This window comes from Misgurnus anguillicaudatus, chromosome 21 (assembly GCF_027580225.2).
Source record: "Misgurnus anguillicaudatus chromosome 21, ASM2758022v2, whole genome shotgun sequence".
Taxonomy (NCBI): domain Eukaryota; kingdom Metazoa; phylum Chordata; class Actinopteri; order Cypriniformes; family Cobitidae; genus Misgurnus; species Misgurnus anguillicaudatus.
Window position 1 is genome coordinate 28,425,300 of NC_073357.2, and position 19,668 is coordinate 28,444,967.

The 19,668-nt window shown below is 36.7% G+C and overlaps 1 protein-coding gene across 4 annotated transcripts; it reads right to left on the minus strand.

The window, feature by feature from the left end:
- Window positions 1-225: 225 nt before the first annotated feature.
- On the minus strand, window positions 226-17,074 carry cd99l2 (CD99 molecule-like 2). Of its 4 annotated transcripts, XM_055200765.2 has the most exons (12): window positions 16,813-17,074; window positions 14,659-14,706; window positions 14,478-14,525; window positions 14,206-14,283; window positions 11,746-11,835; window positions 10,597-10,671; window positions 10,056-10,103; window positions 9,504-9,575; window positions 9,350-9,388; window positions 7,392-7,511; window positions 7,237-7,302; window positions 226-4,107 (listed from the first exon to the last, which is right to left on the minus strand). In XM_055200765.2, the coding sequence occupies exons 1-12, from the start codon at window positions 16,868-16,870 to the stop codon at window positions 4,046-4,048; spliced, it is 804 nt and encodes a 267-aa protein (XP_055056740.2). In that variant the 5' UTR covers window positions 16,871-17,074; the 3' UTR covers window positions 226-4,045. The 4 variants fall into 4 exon arrangements, with proteins under 4 accessions (XP_055056740.2, XP_055056749.2, XP_055056758.2 ...); XM_055200774.2 differs by lacking the exon at window positions 10,056-10,103 and having other exon boundaries at window positions 16,813-17,073; XM_055200783.2 differs by lacking the exon at window positions 11,746-11,835 and having other exon boundaries at window positions 16,813-17,072.
- Window positions 17,075-19,668: the final 2,594 nt, after the last annotated feature.

The following is a 19,668-nucleotide window of genomic DNA, read 5'->3' on the forward strand; positions in this document are numbered from 1 at the left end:
TGGGTGAACTATCCCTTTAAGAGGCCAATTGTCAGTCCAACAGTTTTAAATGTTGATTACAAGTAATATTTCAAATGCATCTTTTAATATAGTGTATTTTTGTTTATTTGATAAGTGTATTTTTGTATCTTGTTTATTCTTTTTGTTATGTGTTCTTTTATTCTCTATACATTTATTAATTGTACATATTCCAACCTGATAAGTCAAATAAACGAAACAATCAAAGACAAGATAAATTGTTTATTATTGGGTTTCTTTATGCTGATATCCGCAAGGTAAAGCCAGTGGGATACAGAATAAAATTTCTGAACAAAATTTGAATATCAAATTACCATAGTAGAAATTGAAAGTTTCTGAAAGGGGATTTCCAGTTCATATCCAAGTATTTATACTGTACGTGTTTGTGTGTTTTCATTACATTCCATATTTGTGTGAGATTCAATGCTTAAAGGTTAAGATCATGGCCAAATGTATTAACCTAAACCTAATATTGCACAGCATTAAAAATCTGATCTGTGGCTGTAATATGATGCGAAAGCTAAACTGGCAGTGCAAATTCAAGACACCTCAGAAACTTCTGGACCAATAACAACATTGTTTTTTATCATGAATAAACCCAGCACACAAGAAGAACTTTAATATCTACAGCTAGAATTCAAAACATGCAAATCTGTACAGTTCTGCGTTTACACCCTTGTTTTGACACAATTGCAACTATTGGCCAAACAATACCAGAGAGCCTTACAAATGCAACCTTTGCCTCTCTAACAGGCCATCCGATTTTTAAAAATGTAGATTAATTTGAAAGATTTTGGGAGGTTTTAACAGTCAGATCATGCAGACCAAGCAACCAATGTATAAACACAGATAGGTGATGGGGTCTTTCATTTAGCCATCCTTTAAAATTCACCGGATCACTACATTGGCACCAAAGTCAAAACACATGCAAAAACCATCACATTTCATCTTTGGTGTTCTTCATTTCTGACAAATCTAGCACCAATAATGCTACATTGTTCTCTGTAGCCTAACAAACATCATATCAGTAAAAAGAGTTACATTCAGCTAACATTCTGTTGGGTTGTTTTCATTGATATGCTTCAAAAGCCATGAAAGGATTAACTGTCACTGTGTAGAGTTGGCTGTTTAATAGGCAACATTGTGCCATTACTGTCAATCTAGTTCATCTTGAATGTGATAGAGAGAGCAATATTTTGGTTCAAACTGCAACCAAAGCAGGTTGTACTCTGCTACAGTATGTCTGGTTTAAACATACGACTGATGCAGCCCTTCTAATGGTTGCGACTGTAAGTGGTGTTAGTTTGTAGCGTGTCTTCCCTAATGTTAGCGTGGTAAGGCATTAGGAAGGAAAGCACCATTGGCAAGGGCTAGAGGAAGCTAGGGGGTAAAAAAGGTGCACCTGATTTCACAGTGAAAAACAAAAGCTACAGGAAAGTCTGGAGCATCGATTAGGGATGACATTCTCATTGTTCTAGTTATTCATTGTTAGCTAGTTTTCCCTACAATTCTGGATGGTAGCCATTAAAAGGAACCATTAAAGAACTACAGGGCCAGGCTAACATGGTTTATAAGGCTGGGCCCTTTTATCCGGGCAAGTGAGATGGACCAATTTGCAAAACAGGCTACTGGGAATGCAGCCAGGGACTTAAGGCAATAGCAAAACTGGTAAGGGTGCAACAAGGATACCGAAAAAGACTCGAAAGCTAAAGCTCAAACATGCTACAAATGATACAAACACTAAGCTAGGACGAAAACTACTCCCCATTTGAAAAGAAAACGGGGGGGCTACAAACATTTATGTACATTTAGTGTGAATAGAGATACACGTACACAACAGTTCAAACTTCGAAACAGTACGCAATATACAAGCACATTATTCCCTTAAAGTTCCCATACGGCAATCGATCAGAATACATTACTACACCGCGCAAGTATTGTGCTAACATGAAAACACAACTAACAGTTACTTCCACTCACAAGTTCACACTACTGTAACTAGCCACTCTCATCACGTCGGGGTCATCATTCCTCAAAAGAAGGAATCGTAACCACTGACATCCAGCTATACTACGCACAAAAGCAGTCAACATGGTTTTTTCATCAACACAATCACATCTTCACACTTATACCCCTTTTGATCATTGTTTTTTTTAAGCAAATTAGACAGTAAGCAGCTGTTGGTTAGTTTCTGACATCGGTCATTAAAGGAATAGTTCACCCGAAAATGAAAACTCTGATATCACCCCCTCACTCCCACGCTGCTACAAACCTGTATAAATTTCAAAAAGGAAGATATATTAAGGAATGCCTGCAACCAAACTGATCATTCACTTCCATACTAGGAAAAAAAGAATACTATGGAAGTGAATGGGGCTCATTGTTACAAACACTCCTCAAAATATCCTCCTTCGTGTTCATCAGAACAAAGAAATTTATACAGGTTTGCAACAACATGAGAGTGAGTAAACGATAAAAGAACTTTCATTTTTGGGTGAACCACCCCTTCAAATTTAGTCAAAAAGTCACTTCACTAAAAAGTTTGCTAAGACACACAAGTACCTGCATATATGTGTAACAATCTTTTCACATTGCCATGTGAACGCAAGGCAAATATATACAGATCGTGTAAAATGAACGATCAAACAAAAACCCCTTCCAAAATGCCAAAAGTGCAAACATAAAATAAGAAACAAATCCTTCATGGCAAATTCCACCAATAGCGACAATCTGTTAGCGTACTGTAACAATGGAAACAGTCTAAAAGCATATTTATGATTATCCAATCACTTGTTTCTGTAAACATAGGAATCGTCAGTCATCTAAAGGCTGATTTACTCACTCACTTGCAAATCTCAATGACTTGCAATCTTCTGCAGAACACATCATTTCTCTCCTGTGTGCGTTCTTGATGTTTATATGTGTACATTTTGTGTATATTTGAATGAACATGAGCTTATGATTTTACTGTAAAAGTGATTAAAAATCAACTAGACAGCACTTGGAAATAATCAGCAAACCACATTCACTTTTTTTGGGTGCTTTATAAAGGATATAGTACAGCCAGCTGGTTGTTATTGCAGAATAAATCCCAACAGGATGACTTGAGTCTTGTATCACCCTGTATGGATTTTTTTGCGATAACAACCGTCTGAATTAACACGTTTATAACAAAGCTATTTGCACTCGGTGTAAATTTATGGAAATAAAATATTGATTTGATATATTATTCACTGGTTTGTAAAAAAACAAAGCCAACGCAAGGAGAACCCCATTTCCTAGCGGGTTTAGGTCAAGGAGTGAAGTTCAAACAAGACTAATATGCATCTGGTTTAATTATTTGTCACTATAATCTCATGATATTAATAATGCATATGTATATTTTTTCTTGTATTTAAATGCACTTGTCAATATAACTCACAGTTGCCGAATGAGGCTGCTATTAGGAATAACAAACCTCGGAATGTCATGACTAGCCAATCAGAATCAAGCGCTTCATAGGCGCCATGTAATAATAAGCAATAAAATAAACCAAGATAGACTGCAATTGTATTGAACTCACACAGATTTTTTTTAATTAGCCTCTAATGCGTTCTGCAGAAGAATAAAGTCATACAAGTTTAAAACAACATGAGTGAGTAAATAATGAAAGCAACTTCAGTTTCTAAAGAACTAATCCTTTAAGCATGCATTTCTCTAAGCTAATCTGACACATTAATTTGAAAAGGTAAACATCAAGACTGTACTGCAGTACGGTGTGCGACTCTTTGTATGGGGTCCATACCGATTCTTAATAAACTTGATTGCGAATGCTCGGGTCTCAGCGACCGTGCTAAACTTCATTTTTACCAGCATTTAATTAATTATTGCAAACAGACTTTAACAGTTGTATAAATTAAATGAAGTATGAAGTCACATTGGTACTTCAAAAAGGGCCGTGTGGTGTATGTATAGTGGAAAACAGTGGTATTCAAATGGGAAAATGAAGATTCAGAACTGTGCCCCTTCAGTTTGGATGTGTTTCAGGTTACACTGCATTTTCCTCTGTCGGTGGCTCGGCATTAGGAGGCTGGAGAAGAGTTTGTTGAACTGGGATTGGAAAAATATATAAAATCTATATCAAAGAACTTCACATTCAATACAAAATACATATTCAATATATATTCTGCTGTCCCTAAAAAAAACATATAAACAGATCACGACTTGAGAACTACAATAAAGGTGCCCTAAAGAATGACAATGTTTACTCACACAAGATTAACTAATAGAGTAATCTTTACCATAACCTTATATATATATATTTTATATTCCCATAAATTATAACATAGTATCTAATATATAGTTATCCTTTATAGAATCATATCCTTTATGTCTGTCTTTCCCTCAAGGTTTTTTTACCTAGGACTTTTTTCCCACATGCTTTTTCACCTAGGAGTTTTTTCCCTAGTGAGTCAGCTGACATTGGCTTAACTTAGAACTCTCTTCGATAAGTTACATTATTATTACAATATTACATTACATTATTACATTACATTATTACTCGCTGGTACGGTTTAATCTTAGTTTATTCTTTGCTGCTTTGAAACAATTAAACAATTGTGAAAAGCACAATTATAAATAAAATTGAATTAATATCAGTGGTCTGATAAGTCATTTAAAGGAAAACACCACCGTTTTTCAATATTTTACTATGTTCCTACTTCCTACTTCAACTTAGACTAATCAACACATACCTATCTTTTCTCAATGCGCGCACCCACTCCCTGTACAGCGCGTCGTGAATGTGTTAGCATTTAGCCCAGCCCCATTCATTCCTTGGGATCCGGGCGGGGATGAATTTGGAGGCCACCAGACACTTCCATGTTTTCCCTATTTGAAGACTGTTACATGAGTGGTTACGCGAGCAGTGCTTTAAGTGGGCCGGAACGCCCCGGTACTCAGTACCGCCACTTCTAAAAATAGCTCTTGAGCGTACCACCACCTCTACGTGCGCCCAGAACGTGCTTTTAGCGTACCGGAACGCTCATCTGTTTAAAAATCAGAGGTTTAATTTAATCATTTGGCTGCGCTGCCGCTTTTCAGAGCGCCCTTAATGTACGCTTCCTAATTCGTTCCACCGAGAGCAGAGACTACATTACCCAGACACCCTTGCGTTTACAAGTTAAAAGCGCATGCGTCCTTCAGTCAGTGTCAACGTGCTCTGGAGAGGTGTGTGTTTGTGTGTGAAACGCGCAACCATAGCTGCTCGGTTAAAATGAAAATACAATGAACACGTAATATGCCCTCCTTGTTTTAGACTCTGAGTAGTAAAAGAACAAGGTCAGAATCAGAGGACTCGCTGACATCCCACCAAGCCAGAATGATAGCTGCAGGTCAGACGCAAGCCTTGTAGGTACGTGATAATCTCCGCTGTCGCGGCTTTCAGTTTGGTTCCCCTCGACGCAATTTCGGATTTCCTCAGGCGATGTGCAGAAAACATTCTAGAAATTGTAATATACATTTAGTTTAATTGCTAAACTAAAAGTAAACGAAATTTCAATGAATTTGAACGACGTGCACAGTAGTTTTACCACCCGCAAATTGGAAAACAATGGGACAAAATAAATGACTTTAGAGTTTCAAATGGCCAGTATTTTGTTATTATTGACCCCATAGACATTGTCTTGGTGTCATTTTAAAGTTTTTTTTCAAGCTTTTTCTATCTGAACCACTAGTTTTAGCATTTACCATGCTGAAAATTTTACTCACATATCTACCTTTTGCACATTGTATTTATGTTCAAAAACTCTTTCTACAGTAGCTCTTTCTAATGGTATTTTTTCAAAATCCTTTTGCACATTTTATTTATGTTCAGTAGCTATTTCTAGCTCAAGCAAATCCACAAATTTATAAAAGGATTAATTATTTTTTACAAGGTCGTCTGTTGACTGCTAAATATAAAACCCCTTCAATATAGGAGTCGAGTCAGCAAAAGAAATAAAATAAAATAGAGTACCGGCACCTCTTTTGGGCCACTTAAAGCACTGTACGCGAGTAAGTATGGTGGCACAAAATAAAACGTGACGATTTTCTAAGCGGATAAAAAATGAGAATTATTGTATGGCGGAAGAGCACTTAGTTTGCATCACTTCCACCTCGGGCACAGTAACATCACTCCTTCGTGGCACCACTCATGTAAACATATTGGCATACTAAAGGGTTAAATTTTTCATAAAGTTTATTAATATTTTATATGAATGTTTCAGGCAAAAGTAGTTTTAAAAGATTTTTTGATATATAATATTTTTAGTGCAGTATTTGTCAAGGTGTCATTTATTGGCGTACGTACGTTTTTTTATCTCTTAGGGGTTAACAAATAATTCTCAATAATTGCATAATTAGACAGTTAGGTTAATTAAACCTTTTCTCGTGTAACTACAGATGTAACAGTCTTTAAATAGGGAAAGCATGGAACTGTTTGGAGGCTTCTAAACTCATCCCTGTTGGAACCCTAATGAAAGAATGGTGCTAACACAACACGCTGTACAAAGACCAAGTGCACACACTGAAAAAAGACGGGCATGCACCAATTCATCTAAGTTGAGGGAAGAACATAGTAAAATATAAAATATTGAAAAACTGTGGTGGTTTTCTCCAAATTCCCATTATCATGGCCGCCATGCTAAAAATAAACTAATCATTCAATCAAAAATCTAAACTAATATAAAAATTAATAGCCTAATACTATATAAGAAGTATCAAAGCACTGTGCATTTAGTTTAATACACATCAAAGTATAATGTTATACATACCTTTGACTTGATATCTACAATATTACAATGGAGTGTTTCTCAATCGAAATCCTAACATCCCCCCTCCCAGAATATTTTAGATATTTCCTTATACAAAAACCCTGATTCATATTATCAGCTTGTTAGTGTGTTAAGATGATATCTATACTATTAGGCTTGTTCGACTTTAGTGGTGCTGTGCAGACAGATCGGTCTGTGACATAACATTGGCGAGAAGACTCTGTATGCTTTGAAATCACTCTTGCGGTACTGTGATGTCACACTCAGACTGTGATGTCGCCATTTATGTTTGAGACATCTAAAACATGCTGGGGGTGGTGTGTGAGGACTGATATTGAGAAACACTGTTATAAAACATTTTCTACTGTAACTGTTTCATAAAACTGATCTATTTGTCTTGTAAAAATGTCATAAAAGGGGTCTCTACCTTGTGGCTCCTGTGCTACTACAGCATCTGGAGCATCCGCCTTCACCATATCTGTATTCAGACTCTCTGTGGAAATATTAAGTATGATAGAGGCAATTAGAAGCCATTCAACTTAAATGAGATGTGAGGAATTTGAGAATGAAACAAAGTCTTACGTTGAATGCTGAAGCAAAACTTCTTCTTCTGGTAGGAGATGTAGCCGCTCACTGCACCAATCAGCGCCATGCCAATAGCACTCGCAATACCAGCGATGGTACCAGTCTCAGGCATTGATTCTACAAAACATATTTAACCCTTAAGAGATCATAGGGACATTTTGTGCCATTTATTTGACTGTGTTGATTGAGTATTGCCCAAAATTGCCAGAGGTTAATTATTTTGGTTTCAGTTTTTTAAATTAGCTTAAAGCAACACTAAAGACTTATTGCTCTTTGCTCCCCCTACAGGTTAGAAGCGTAATTGTTCATTACCACTGTCGTAAATACTGCAGCATAACTAGCTCTGATTGGATTGTAGGTCTGCCGTAAAGCAAGTTTTTGTAGTTTTCACTCGAACTACAGGACCACTACCCGACGGTTGGAAACTTCTTTAGTGCGGTTTTGGCCAATAGAGGGCTGCAAAGCGAATGTGAAACTGCCATTCACCCTGTTTTGAGTGGATGAACCACTGAAACTTTTTTGGAAACGTTATTTTAAGGTAAAAAAAAAACTCTTTGGTGTTGCTTTAAAATGGCTAAGCTACACAAAAACCGACACATGTGATCCTAGGGCCAAAAAATGCCCCATTGAAAACCATTATAAATGCTATTTTTGCCCCCCCCCAATTTATCTTAACATAAACTAATGTCAAGTTATTATTTTGGATTACTGGCCTATTTTTATACTTATGCACCAGGTGGCGCTACTTTTCACCATTCCATGCATGCATAAAAATTTCACAGTTTTTGCCGTTTCCGCGGGGCGCATTGCTACTGAAAAGATAAACCTTTCATGTTGAAAAATGGTGTGTGTGTGTGTTTGCGTTTGGCGCGTTAAAAAATTTAAACTTTGGCGGATTTTCGCGCCGTGTTAACCAATCAAGAGCCTGCTTGCTGCTGTGGCGCCAGCCCCGCTGGAGTCACTCATTCAACACGAAGGAACGCTTGATATTGTCCGTGAGCAGTCACCCAGGGCTATACAACACAAGTTCTTATTTCTATAGAGACAGGAATAAAAAGGAACTCGCTTGGAAGAGTGTCAGTGAGGACAATGGGCAACCTGGTAAGGTGTAAATACACATTTCACTTTTGAGTCACATAACGTTTATCGACCCGCGGCTTTCCCGCCGGTTTTAAAACTATTTTCCCTCAATAGTATGGTAATTAAATACAAACCGGTAAATCTCTCGATGAATGCAGCATTAAGGCCGGGGTATACCTTTTTTCCGCATCCGCGAAGCCTTTCAAGTATACTCCCCGCGGCTAAACGCGGATGGCCGCGTTTGACACTATACGCAATACAAACGATTTCTTATTCAAACTATTACTCTACCAGGCCATCAGGGCAGCACTGATTTGGCGACATTTACAGTACATTAAAACATTAGGATAGGTGAAGAAAAGTAACCGATCCACCATTGCAAACACAGTTTAGAACAAACAACAAGACAACAAAGAACAGAAATCACAGTGCACGGACGACCGCGGACCCTCCAGATTATGAAAATGACGTCATGCGGACGGCCTTTAGACTCTTATACTTCGTCTTTAGACTCTGGAGTTGGAAATCAAGACGGGGTACTTTACAGTTTACGATGTCCCACAAAAGGTTTCAGGATCAGCCGAACACTGTGGTTCGAATAATGTAAACATATTGGCATATAAAGGGTTAACATTTTCACAACTTTTATTAATATTTTATATGAATGTTTCAGGCAAAATAGTTTTAAAAGATTGTCTTGTTTAAAGTGGAAAAATATATTAAAATATAATATTTTTAGTGCAGTTTTTGTCAAGGTGTCATTTCTTGGCATAAGTAAATTTTTTTAATCTCTTAAGGGTTAACAAATAATCCTCAATAATTGCATATAAAAAGTATTTAAGGTTAATTAAACCTTTACAATTTGAGTTTCATACCAGTTTCCTCCGAATCACTACCTCCAGTTACTCGTCCACCTGCAAAACCATGAACATTAATTTTACACAACTGCAATAGGCTAATTATTGCTCTTAAATTTGACATTTACCTCAAACCATGTGAGATAGTGAGATTTAACAGATAAGGCTTTACCTTTGCCTTTGTCTGGGTTATAGGTTTCGTCCTTCCCTACTTCGGCCAAGTCGTCGTCTGTTAAATCACCACCTAAAAAGTTAAAGACGACCATTAGACTGAAAGCGACATGATAAGTACATATTTATTTTATTCAATCTTGGTTCTTTTCATTTTATTTGAAATATTAGCTCTCTATAGCTCTCAAACTAGGACCCAGAGCGATTTAAACGAAGAACCTTGTGGGATCCCAAGATAGGAAAAAGCCAGAAACCCTTAAAACTGTAGGAAACAGAAAGTGCTAATACAATTCAGTGCAAAGCAAGAGAACAACAGTCTGGAGGATAAAACCCAAATCCATGCAAAATCCAACTTTGCTGCAGATGCAAGAGATTAGGAGCCTTTGTGGTCAATATGTAAATAGAACATGATTCAATTCCTGAAAGCCAAACAGCCGATTAGAGTTTAAAGAAGTGAGGTTTTTATTTGATTCGGTATGAAGCGTGATTCTTCCAGCCAAGAAAATAACATTTCCCAGACAACATTACCCAAAAACAGCTGTTGGTTTCTTACCACCTCGGCTATTGGGTTGGCCATCATCGCGGCCTCCTCCTCCAAGATCTAGCAGGGACAGGAGATGCATCACGCCTGGCTATCTTGGGCTAAGTTATACTGACTACCAATAACAGTTGAGTAGGTTATCTACTAATGTATACTGTGATCCTATTGGCTATGCCTTTATGACCTTCAGGATTACAGGGGCATTTCAAATTTGGAAGAATAACCTGTCAATTATCTAACCTGTCAACAATTTTGATTCTAGCTTCCAGTAAGAAACAGCAACTTAAAGTAAAATCTTTTAAAACAATATTACCATGTTTATAAATTTGACTTATGGACAAAGACTTAACCTAATATTTCTCAGACAAATAAGACTTAACCAAAGACCTATTTGGATCTATCAAGCTTTTACATACAACATTAGGTGCATTGTATTCAAACCCAACATTCCTGTTGAAGATAGCTGACTTACTCAAATAAACTACCACAAATCAAATATGTAAAAAGATATAGAAAGAAAACTGTACACCTGTATAGACAGAAAAATACCTACCTTTTTTTCCAGAGTCTTTACCCTTTCCTTTAATGTCATTGTTAGGATCCAAAGCATCCGCAAGATCAAATCCATCTATCAGCCAAAATAAATGTGTCAGTATATAACTCACACAGTACATAATAAACACAGAGTTAATTGTACAACAGCTTAACACAACTACAAGTGACAATGGAAAACACTAAACTGAGTAGTCCGGTAGTGATACTATGGTACAGTGATGGTCTCAGATGGTAACCCCATGATGGTTTGACATATACCAAGCTACTGAAAGATTAAAGACAAATACAAGTGATGCCCAAAATGATGTGATACTAGAGTATAAAACACTTCAAATAAATGGATAAAAAGATGAATTGGAGCTGGTCACCAAAGTTTCACTGACTGCAGTGAAGCCATCAAATGACATTAACATGCACTAAAACAGACTGAGGGACGCTTAAACCTGATTGGTTGAGCTGACTAATAGAAATCAACTCTAATGCCCATATATGCCAATCCTGTAAGAGCTCAGAAGCTACTGAGTACCTCTGTAAAAAGGAAGGGCCAGAACCCACAAGAAAGTTTTAATGTGATTCACTAGACTAGTGGTTTCTAATGCAGTATAATATCTGAACTGTAAGCTTTTGCATTTAGCTAACTGCTGTGGTCTGCATGAAATTTGGACTTTTTGCCAGTTCAGATAGGATACATTACAATGAATATACCTCATTATTGGTATGTGTGCCTTCTGTATCAGAATTAAACCTTTTATAAAAGTAACATAGGCTATGTTTATATGTGTGTGAATTATTACACTATCAGTGAATGAGACATCACAAGCTACATTAACTGACTCATGCTTTTTACTTGTAAATTGGATTTAGGACCCTTACGTTAAGAATGTGATGGAGACATTGCCTTTCTTTTGTGTAGACTTTTAACATGTACATTCAAAGCATAATAGATAACAAGGCTAACAGCTACAAAATGATCACAATAATGGCCAAAATGTATAAGATTGATCTTAAACCATAAATCTGCTGTTAATTTTAGCCTATTTCTCCAATCTTGCTTAGACTTGCTGTGAATACAAAAATCTTCATGCAACACAGACGAAAACAGACATGATGAACGGTTCTACGGGCGGGCTGACAGCACGGTACACACCAGAGGTAGTTGTTTGGAGAGGTTTAGTGGTTGTTCGAGGTAACAGACCCGGCCGAATGGTGGAATCAAAGAAATCACTGTATGTCTCTTCTGTTAGTAGAGGTTAATATGTTAGTGTTTGTAAAGAAGTTCAAATTTACACCAAAAGGTTGTGCAACAAGGAGTGTACATCAAATGAAAATATCAAAAATATGTACCTTAAAGGGATAATTCACCATAAAAATTTAATTCTTTCATCTTTACTCACCCTAATGTTGTTCGAATCCTGTATGCGTATATTTCTGCTGTCAAACATAGAAGATTTTTTGATAAATTATGGTAACCAAACAGTTGAAAGTACCCATTGACTTCCATAGTAGGACAAACAAATACTGTGGATTGAAACTAACCATTGACATCCATAGGGCGTTTCCAAGGTCGTTTCGAAGGTCTTTGCTTCTAACCACCCGACTACCTGCCTGTTAGATCCCATACCCACCCATCTCCTTCAGGCCATCTCTCCATCGGTTATTCCTGCTCTTACCCACATTATCAACTCATCTCTTTTCACTGATACATTCCCTGCAGCTTTTAAAGAGGCCCGGATAACCCCGCTGCTGAAGAAACCCACACTTAACCCTGCAACGTTAGAAAACTACAGTCCCGTATCTCTCCTTCCCTTTATTGCCAAGACTCTTGAGCGTGTGGTTTTTGATCAGCTCTCCTCATTCGTCACACAAAATAACCTCCTGGACAGCAAGCAGTCTGGTTTTAAAAGCGGTCACCCCACCGAGACTGCGCTGATCTCAGTCATTGAAGCCCTAAGGGAGGCAAGGGCAACCTCCAAATCATCTATAGCCTACTGATCCCACTGGATCTATCCACCCCTTTTGACACTGTCAATCACCACATCCTCCTTTCAACCTTCAAGGCTATGGGTGTCTCTGTTAGTCTAACCTGTCAGGTAGGTCCTTTAGGGTATCCTGGAGAGGTGATATCTCCGAACCCCAACGTCTTTATACCGGGGTACCTCAAGGTTCAGTGCTTGGACCACTGCTCTTTTCGATATACATGACATCCCTGGGTTTTGTATTTTTTAGAAACATGGCTTTCCTAACACTGCTATGCGGATGACACACAACTCCACCCTGAGGATCCCACGGTTTCTGCCCGCATCTCAGCATGCCTGAGGGACATCTCGCTCTGGATGAAGGACCACTATCTCCAGCTGAACCTTGCACAGACAGACCTGCTTGTAATATCATCTGACCCTAAGATTCATCACATCCTTTCCATTCAGATAGGTTCTTCGACCATTACACCTTCCAAGACAGCCCGAAACCTGGGAGTGGATGATCAGCTTAGCTTCTCGAAGAATGTTGCCAGCACCGCCCGCTCTTGTAGATTCATCCTCTTCAATATTAGGAAAATTAGAACTTTCCTAAATGAGCATGCTACGCAAGTCCTAGTCCAGGCTGTTGTCCTGTCCAGACTGGACTATTGCAATGCGTTACTGGCTGGTCTCCCAGCCTCCACGTCACTCCTCTCTTTGTCAAGTTACACTGGCTTTCTATAGCTGCCCGCATCAAATTCAAAGCTCTGCTCCTGGCCTTTAAAACCACCACTGGGCCAGCACCCTTTAACTTCACTCGCTAATACAGACTTATGTGCCCTCTCGATCCTCTGTCACAGAGCGACGGCTTGTGGTGCCATTTCAAAAAGGGAAAAAAAATCACTATCGTGTACCTTCTCTGTGGAATGATCTGCCGGTCACGACACGATCTGCTGCCTCTTTAGCCGTTTTTAAGAATCTGCTAAAAACGCATCTCTTCCCCCAAGACCTCACTTACTAATACAGAACTTAATATATTTTTCTATTTTCCATCTTTATCTGTACATTTCCTGTAAAAAAAAACTTGGACAAAAGCGTCTGCTAAATGACTAAATGTAAATGTAAATGTACACTTACCATCTATCATCAAAATAGTTTTGTGTTTAACAAAAAAGCTTTTAACATGTGGGTGAATTTTGATTTTTTTTTTTTTAGGGTGAACTATCCCTTTAAGAAACCAGCAACCAACCATAAGGTCATATATGATGTTGTGACTATACATTTATTATTATTATTATTATTATTATTTTAATAAAATAAAATATATTCTTATGTGTATTTTGTTCTTATTGTTAAAATGTTTTTGTCTTTACAAAAAATATAATTTTTGTGCCTCACTAGTTTTGCAGCCTCAATAAACCCTTTTCTTTCAATTAAACATTTCTATTAGTCGGTTTTACTTAACAAGAGACTGCATGTTGTATATTAACAGTATGTTTTGGCACAGAGAAGCCCAGTCCATGAGACTGATTCAGGGGCATGAAGGGATTTTCTCTTTCAGTGTTTGTTTGAGAGGATTAGTAGGATAATTAACTATCTGGTTATCTAAAGAAGAAACACTGGCAATGATTCAATAAGGCCCCTCTCACCTGTCTCTTTAGGCTTGGGCTTTGCTGGATCCTTTCCTGGGACCATGGGCTGAACAGGACGCTTAGGAGTGGGCTTTACTGTTGAACACAATAAAGATCATTTTTCAGATATTTTAAATTAGTTTTAATTTTCATTCATTAATATTATTAAAGGTAATTGGTTTACAGTCTTAAGATTGGATTAATAATCACATTACTGAATTACGAAAGCCTAATTGAACAACTTTTGATCTACTTACAGTGTTATTAACTATTTGCAAAAATGAACTGACCTGCTGGTACATCACCGCCTGCTGGTTTCACTTTAGGTGGTGGGGTAGCTGTAAAAAATGCTGAATAAATGTCCAACTCATGTAGATAAGTAAAAGTAACCCATTACATTTACCAAAAGAAGAGAAGAAGCTTTTAGCTGAAACGCTCCGGGGTTATGCATCAACTCTTTGTCATACTCACATGGTTCATCATCAAATGCATCTGCCAAATTAAAATCCTGACCAAATCCTGTAACACACACAAACCAGTATATAATACTTCAGTGCAAAATGATTTACTTCAGAGCATATCACGCATACTAAATGAACAAGAAAGCATTGCACTTTTACATCTAAACATTGCAACATTGTATTTATTTGCATTTTTACGTTATGGATATTTACATTTATGCATTTGGCAGATGGTTTTCTAAAGCGACTTACAGTGCATTACAGGGTATGCATTTTATCAGTATGTGTGTTCCCTGGTATCAAACTCATGACCTTGTGAGCTGCTAACATAATGCTTCTACCAGCTACAGGAACATTACATATCATAACATCACAAACAGTTTTAGCAAGAGCACCACATTGTAATGCTTTTACTACAGCTTTACTACAGATTCTTCTTGAAAACCAAATTCCACAGCAGTGCTGTTGCATTCCTGGATTTTAACAAAGACATTAAAATGACAGCAATGCATTCTTGTAGCACAAAGACACAACGGATCTTTTGTGTTCATATAACGCAAAAAGACAAAGACATTTCTGGAAAGATGTTTTCCCCATATGTCATTTTTGATGGTACATTTATGCAAATTATTTGTTTCTGTAACGAGTCACACACTACTGTCCGTGTTCATCTTATGCAGTAAATACCCTGCATATATATGGGGTCAGCTATTCAGTTTATTCAGGTCAATCTTAATTTTTTTATTTATTAATGGCTGTTTTTTATTTATTTGTCTGTTTGTTTCTCTCTCTCTCTTACATTATTTGACAGCTGTCTTGTGTGACTACAAGTCATCACACTGCACACCAGTTTTAGCAACAGGACTGCCTCACATGCAGCAGTGCCAAAGCCAGCTCAGATATGGGGCACACTTTTATGTGGTCAATATATCATGTGATAGCAGCTATACTGTCACATGCTTCTAACATTCACAACAGATACATGCAACTTTACATACATGTTGGGACTAAAATGGTTTTCGGATGGCATTTTTCTCTTACTCTAATCGATAAACAATGTTTACAGGAAAGAGATTGTTATCATGGATCTGATTACATATTTAGCCTACAACAGAGGGTGTGGCTCACAGGGAAATAGGGAGGAGACGTCTATCACTGCCATTCTGCACCGGCTTACTTTATTTATTTTCACGGGGGTCTTCAAATTTAAAAGGGGTCTCACAAAATAAAGGGCGGGGTCCACATCATCTTTCAAATATTCAAATTAGTCTTTCAAAGCACAGGATGGCATAACTTTCACAGTTTCTGATTTCATAATCCTGCATGATTTTTATCAGAAGTTTTGACAGAATTTTAAAAGAGAATCCTTTTAACCCGCATAAGCAGAAGGACACCCCTATGCCAAAATGGTGGTATGTCCCGATCTTCTGCAGTCTCCAAAATATTCCAGACTCATATGCCGTACCTGAGCGCATTGTGCCTGCGTATACGCATGCGCTCTGACTCTCGTACCTGTACCGGAGGCGGCTACATTGTTCTCAGTAATTTCAGTATTGTAAAATTCTGCTGGCATATGAGTAATGCCATTTCCGTTACAAAATAGAACAGGCGGAAATTATCTTGGCAGCAATCTACAGTTTGGTCAGATTTAGATTTTAGATTTAGAACTACCACTCATTATTCATATATTCATAAAAAAGACACCACAAATATTTATTTTTGAATTGGCCTCAGTTATATATACCTTACTAAACAGTAATAAATGTGAACTAAAACAAACAATATTCACTATGCTTATGCGTATAAAGACTTTAAATTTCTCACATTTACTACCTCGCAAAAAATATATGTACACTATATGTACACTCACATCATCAATGTGTCTGAATAAGTGATCATTTGTTGAGCCTCAATATGTCATGCATGGCACGGTAGCCATGGCTAGACCCAGACATACAGTATGATGGAGACAGTGTCTACAGATGTTAAAACGCAACTCTAGCGCGCTCTGGACGAGGCTCTTATAAGGATCCAGTATACATAAATAAAAGAGAGGTTGATTTTTAAAGTCTATACATTATAATAATGCTTTCTCACAGTGCCTGCGAGTCGACTAAATAGTAGGCATGGCACAGGGTTCAACAAAGAGGGGCGAAACGCTTACCTTTCACTACCAGCAAAGAAAAGACTGCCAGAAGCGTCCATGTCGAAAGCTTCGCCATGTTAAAAGGGCAAATGGCACCTAGATCTCAACGATATTAAATTTACAACAGAAATGTAGTAAAAAGTATAAAATGATTTTTGTCCTTGGGCCTAGCGGGAATTTAAACAGCTCTAGTGAATCACTTTGATCAGAAAAATGCTGCGAGACACACACGAGTAACAGTCTGCAGTGCGAATGAAGTAGCATGAGATTTGCTGAGTGGATCACGTTACATCGGCTTTAGGGCGGTAACCTAAGCTTTGCTTTTTGTTTTTATAGAGCACGCTGAAATACATGTATTTTATTTAAAAAAAAAAAACGAAGCAATGATAGTACTTTTAATAAACAATTGTGCGATTTGTGCAAATGAAAAAAATTAATACAATTAACCCTAGAAGCTTGTCCAAACGCTTTAGGTTTTTACCACACGAAAACAACAGAAAAACCACATATGGCATCCAAATTAGTGTGATACAGTACTACAACAAAAAGTGCTGTGGTAATCCTGTCTTAGCTACACTTATTTGTTGTGTGGTGGTAGTTTCTTGTTGTACCTAAACAGCACAGGATTACAGCACTTTTTTGTAAGGGATTTAGTTGAACCACATGCATGAAACCATTATATGACAAAAAACGGTTTGTACATCTTAACCTGAATAATAAAATTGGGGTTAATTAGGATTCATTAGACAAATGAATCCTGATCTAACTGACTGGACTACTTTGTGACGAGGGAAATGTGCAGAAAACGCGCCCCTTAGCGGTGTAAGTGTATTGTTTATCATGTGTTAATCACGTGCAGCGTCTGGGTGTTTGAACGGATAAAATGACCTTCTCTCTTCTCACCTGACTACCATTGAATGCGTGAATTAGGATAATTATGCGTTAATAATTAAGGGCCATACAGAATTTAATCAATTATTGATACTTGTGGTGGTTTTTCACGTGCATCTATGATATATTCAATTCATATCACTTTTAATGTAGCCTATTTATAACTTTTTTACAATGTTGCATGTTCAAAGCAGCTTCATATGAAATTAAGGAAAAACTGAATATTAAATATGGGTCATTCTACAAAAAAGGTGGAAATGCTTGTCCCTTGCTTTTGCAGACCCCTTAATCATTTAATTTGACCCAATAATCCCATAATGATATATATTTAATAAATATAGACCGTCCTTAAAATGATGAGAGAGTTTATTTATTTAATTTTCAACTTTTTTTTTAAATGTCTGGTCCTGAAAATTGCCCTGTCCCTTTGATCATACTTGGAAGTTGAACTGTGTTATTTAAAACCATGTTTTTTGTAAAACAAATCTAATTTACATTTACCTTTAACCCTGTATGAACTTACTACAACACTGAAATGGTAAAAATACACTATTAATATGAATAATATCAAATACATTTTTGTCCCCCAAATTTATGTCATTGGTGTTACCCTACCCAAAGCACTTTTATTTTGAAACAATGCATCAGCTCTTTGAAGTTTTTCATGGGTCAAGAGGTCAGTGAAAGAAGTGCAGTGGAGGAAGGCAAAAGGTTTTTGAGATGTCTTACCTTATTTGTCTAAAATATCATGATATATCTAAGAATTTTGAGATGAGATTTTTTGGATGTCATTAGTGTTACTCTTTTTATAGCTGGGAGTGTTAAGATCTTTACATAAAAATACATTATACTGAATAAGTATGTGATTGTTACATCTCTGATGAAATAGCACATTGTTAATGGCAGCCATTTTGGTAAAATATTATTTTTTTCTCTAAATTGTCATTGGTGTTACCATCATTGGTGTTATCGTCATTAGTGTTACTTCTCTAATGAGTACTTCCTAAGCACTATTCCTTTAACTGACCAACATAAAAACATAAAAACAAAACAAGATGGAAAATTTTATGAAAGTTTTATCATATTCATTATTATATTCTAATTTTGTCATTGGTGTTACATTGTGTCAAGTTTTGGTGTTGTGAATGTATTTTCTTGTACTTTCTAGTAATATTTTGTTGTTTATATGGGATGTAAGACATTGTTGATATTTCAGTCTTTGCATCAAAGCCTTTTTGGTTGAATATTTTTGTTTTTCTTGGTTTTAAAGAAAAAAGTCAAACTGAGAATCAAATCATTTCATACAATGCTAGGTAAAGATGAAGAATTTAATTAAACACATATTAATAATCAATTATTTTTCTTGCTGTTATCAGTCCTCTACTCAACCTTTAACTACATACACAAGCTGTAATGAGAAAAAATATTTAGTATCAACATTAATGTTGTTTAAATCACAGGTAATACCAATGACAAATAAATGACTCATGGATTCTTTATTAAAATGTATTAAAAAGTAAAAAATAGACTAAGCTCCCTGTTTTGCGGATTCAAAGATTTGACAAGTTAATTAATGCTATTAAAGAAGTTTTGGTATGTTAAAAGAAGTTAATTTAAGCAGATTTCCATCACTCGAATTCCACCTTTTCTGTAGAATGACCCATATATAGAATAGAATGCAATATTTTATTGCAAACTAGTATATTGTTCGCATTAAAAGAGTAATCTAAACATATAAGCTGTATTTTGCTGAGACGTTTAATATCTATTTAAAAGGGGCTGGAATATAAAGAGTAACTTTCAAGGTAAGATCTAATTTGCTGTTATCAGTGTTCATATATTGTAATTATATGTTATAGTTTTGTGATTTAAAAAAATAGCTATACTATTGTGTGGACCTATACGAACCACCAACTGTTGCTCTAAAAGCTGGCAGAGAAGGGCCTCCCATTTTGGTATTCCTCTTGACCTTTAAGGCCTGGG

Coding starts and splice junctions, on each gene's coding strand:
- cd99l2 (XM_055200765.2), bottom strand. CDS start 16,870: ATGGCGAAGCTTTCGACATGGACGCTTCTGGCAGTCTTTTCTTTGCTG. Junction 14,284..14,477: donor AGGCGGTGATGTACCAGCAG/GTCAGTTCATTT, acceptor TGTGTTCAACAG/TAAAGCCCACTCCTAAGCGT. Junction 7,303..7,391: donor GTTTTGCTTCAGCATTCAAC/GTAAGACTTTGT, acceptor ATATTTCCACAG/AGAGTCTGAATACAGATATG.